This window comes from Lolium rigidum, chromosome 4, assembly GCF_022539505.1.
Source record: "Lolium rigidum isolate FL_2022 chromosome 4, APGP_CSIRO_Lrig_0.1, whole genome shotgun sequence".
Lineage (NCBI taxonomy): Eukaryota > Viridiplantae > Streptophyta > Magnoliopsida > Poales > Poaceae > Lolium > Lolium rigidum.
Window position 1 is genome coordinate 19,658,399 of NC_061511.1, and position 3,509 is coordinate 19,661,907.

The window sequence follows — 3,509 nt, forward strand, 5'->3', positions numbered from 1 at the left end:
AGACCAGACCAAAGCAATGTGATCCCGGTGGCCCCGTGGTTGACTGTCTAGGGCGCGAGGGCTTGTGTTGTGGTTGGCCCATTGGTTGGCGGTGCTTACGTGTGGAGATGTGCATTTGTTGGCTGGCCACTATGTGCGGCGAGATGATACATGAACATAGTGAGAGAGCCTGTGAGGGGAAGAGAGTGATGAATTTGTGTGTGCCATGTACTTATTTATTGGCAAATGTGGCGCTTACTTTTTTTTGGAGCTGGACTACTTTTGTGTGACTAATGAGGGTAATGGGGAGAGTATATAAATACATGATGAATATAGTGTCAATTATTTTTTCCTTCTATTTTGTATTTGATTATTGTGTTTTTCTTTACCTGATGAATACATGTTTTATTTCCTTTCATGTAACTTAGCCTGACTTCTAAGGTTGTGGTTGGCACCTAGAAAATTATGTTTACACAATGATATAACTTGAGACGTGTACTAATGGGATTATATGGAATGGAAGCAAGATTAACACATTTAAGCAATCATGTAAATACGCATAAATTAGGACACATGTTTCAGTTTATTGTCTATAATAAAATTTTATATCCCGTGGCAACGCACGGGCAATTGTCCTAGTAATGTAAAGAAATTGAGCAATGTCAACCACGGCCCACGGGCCATTTGATAAAAAAAAAAGAGTCTGTTCAAAAAAGAAAAAACATATGATGCACAATCAGCTTCTATTGCCAAATTCGAACAAATCACAGAGTACAAGACACAGGGAGCTCCATCGTCTCATCAAAGCTGGTTCCATGCAAATCATGGCTCACCTCACCACAATCAGTCAAGTCCCATAACTTTTTATTCCTCATGCATGTACTAACAGTAAGTCAGATTTACCATAGTATTATATTAATGGAGCCAGTGTCGTCTCAGTGGTGGGCCGGGGGAGTGTAGATGGGCGTGCCGTACTCCGGCGTGGCAGGAGGGCACTCTGGCGTCGGCCCTGCTCCGTAATCCGGTGCCGGAGGTTCATACACCGGCGTGGGCGTCCCGTACACCGGCGCCGGAGGTTCATACACTGGCGTGGGCGTCCCGTACACCGGCGCCGGCGTGTAAGGAGGGTATGTGCCTGGGTACTCCGGCCTCGGCGACCCATACACCGGCGTGGGAGGAGGGGGTTGAGCCGTCGGCGTCCCGTACACCGGCGTGGGAGTGGAAGAAGGGCACTGGCATCCAGGCTCCGGAGTAGGAGTGCATAGGCATCTCGGCGTCGGAGTCCCGTACACCGGCGTCGGAGTCCCGTACACCGGCGTCGGAGGAGGGGGTTGAGCCATCGGCGTCCCGTACACCGGCGTGGGAGTGGAAGAAGGGCACTGACAACCAGGCTCCGGAGTAGGAGTGCACAGGCATCTCGGCGTCGGAGTCCCGTACACCGGCGTCGGAGGAGCGGGTTGAGCGATCGGCGTCCCGTACACCGGCGTGGGAGTGGAAGAAGGGCACTCGCATCCAGGCTCCGGAGTAGGAGTGCACAGGCATCTCGGCGCCGGAGTCCCGTACACCGGCGTGGGAGCTGCAGTCGGGCACTGGCATCCGGCTTCCGGAGTAGGATAGCACATGCATCTCGGCGCCGGAGTCCCGTAAACCGGTGCCGGAGTCCCGTAAACCGGCGCGGGAGTTGCAGTAGAGCACTGGCATCCGGCTTCCGGAGTAGGGGAGCACATGCATGTTGGCGCCGGAGTCCCGTACACAGGAGCCGAGGGTTGAGCGTATACCGGCGTCGGCGTCCCGAACTCCGGCGCCTCGGGAGGGCAGTCCGGTGTGGGTGTTCCGAATTCCGGGGTTGGAGGCGGCTCGTATTCCGGCATGGGCGTCCCATAAACCGGTGTCGTAGACGGGCACTGGCATCCCGGCTCCGGGGTAGGGGTGCACAGGCATCTCGGCGCCGGGGTGCCGTACACGGGCGGAGCGTATACCGGCGTCGGCATCCCGTAGTCCGGCAAGGGCTTCATGTGGCGGTGCATGTAGAGAGGCTTCCGTCCGAACATGTGGCACGGGAAGCAGATGTTGGCCGCTGCGCACTCGGGCGTCGTCGATACGACGCGTTTTGTCTTGCCGGCGATGGCTACGAAGGTGCCGTTGCCCTCGTCGGACAACGGCACGATCTTGGACGGCTCCTGCCCGGGGCACGGCTCGCTGCTCGCCGCGCTGTGGAGCTGCGCGAAGCACTGGGCGCTTCCACGCAGGTCGACGTCGGAGGGGAGGCGCACGGCGAAGGCGCCCGTGCCATCGAGGTCCCCGACGGCCTTGCTCTCGTACTCGCCGGCGCCGGCGCTGCCGTTGTTGCACTTGATCGCCACCTTAAGACCTGACGATGACAAAATAGGCAGCACATTGCACTTGATAATCTGCTAAAAAATGCTCGTAGTTAGCACGGAAAGCACACACGTACCTTTGAACGCCGCCTCGGCATTCATGCTCTTCCTGGCGCAGCTGGCGCACTGGGCCATGCCGATGATAACCGAGGTCGCAGCTTCGCTGCCTGCAGGCATCAGTCCAGCGCAGATGACGATGGTCAGGAGCAACCTCCCTCCTCCTGCTACCATGATGCACGAAACAACTATAGAAGCTGGCCTGCTGTACTTGTACGAGCGAAGCAGCAGTAACAAGCCTGAACTTGTATATATAGAGGAAGAGTTTCTAAGAAGAGGCGATTGCACAAAACTATATAACTTCAGGGGTTCTCGTACTTATATTACACAGGGTCACAACTTTTGGAATTGTTTCTAGAAAACCACAAATTTAGAGCTAATTACCAACGCAAAATTTGATGTGGGCTCTAACATCATTTTTATAGTTGAAAGGCGAAAAACAAAATATTTAGGCTCTGATGGTAATTAGCCCTGAAGTTGTGGTTTCTTAGAAGTAAGTCCAAATGTTGTGATTTTGTGTACTAAGTACCCTGTAATTATGGTTTTATGTAGATTACTTCTAAGAATATGGAAACAAACTTTGTGAAGAAAGGTCACTACAGGAATGGGGCTATATGCCGAGGGCCGGTAACCCTCGGCATAGCATGCTTTGGCCCTCGGCGTAGGCTATGCCCAGGGCCGCCCTCGGCATAGCTCCTCGGCGTGTAAGTCCCTCGGCAAAGCCACTATCGCCGTCGGCGTAGCCCGGCCCTCGGCGTAGCACGCTACGCCGACGGCAAAACCCTCGGCATAGACTTTAAAAAAATTCAAATTTCCCGTTCCCAAAAAAATTAAAAAAAAAATTTCGAAAAAAAAATATTTTTTTCTATATGCCGACGGCAAAACCCTAGGCAGAGACATTTAAATTTTTTAAAATTTTAATTTCTTTTACACAATTTTTTTCTTTTTTTTCTTTTTTTTTCTTTTTTTTACTTGTTTATCTTTCACCCAATACACTTTTAACTCTAACTACACTTAATCTTATGTCAAATTACAATCATGGTTAAACTTCCCAGTCGGTCACCCATCCTCACACTACTCCAGCCTCAGCACGCT

At 52.2% G+C, this 3,509-nt stretch overlaps 1 protein-coding gene across 1 annotated transcript; it reads right to left on the minus strand.

The window, feature by feature from the left end:
• Positions 1–914: 914 nt before the first annotated feature.
• Positions 915–2,588, minus strand: LOC124706293 (proline-rich extensin-like protein EPR1). The gene is made up of 3 exons (XM_047237946.1): positions 2,435–2,588; positions 1,325–2,350; positions 915–1,045 (listed from the first exon to the last, which is right to left on the minus strand). The coding sequence occupies exons 1-3, from the start codon at positions 2,586–2,588 to the stop codon at positions 915–917; spliced, it is 1,311 nt and encodes a 436-aa protein (XP_047093902.1).
• Positions 2,589–3,509: the final 921 nt, after the last annotated feature.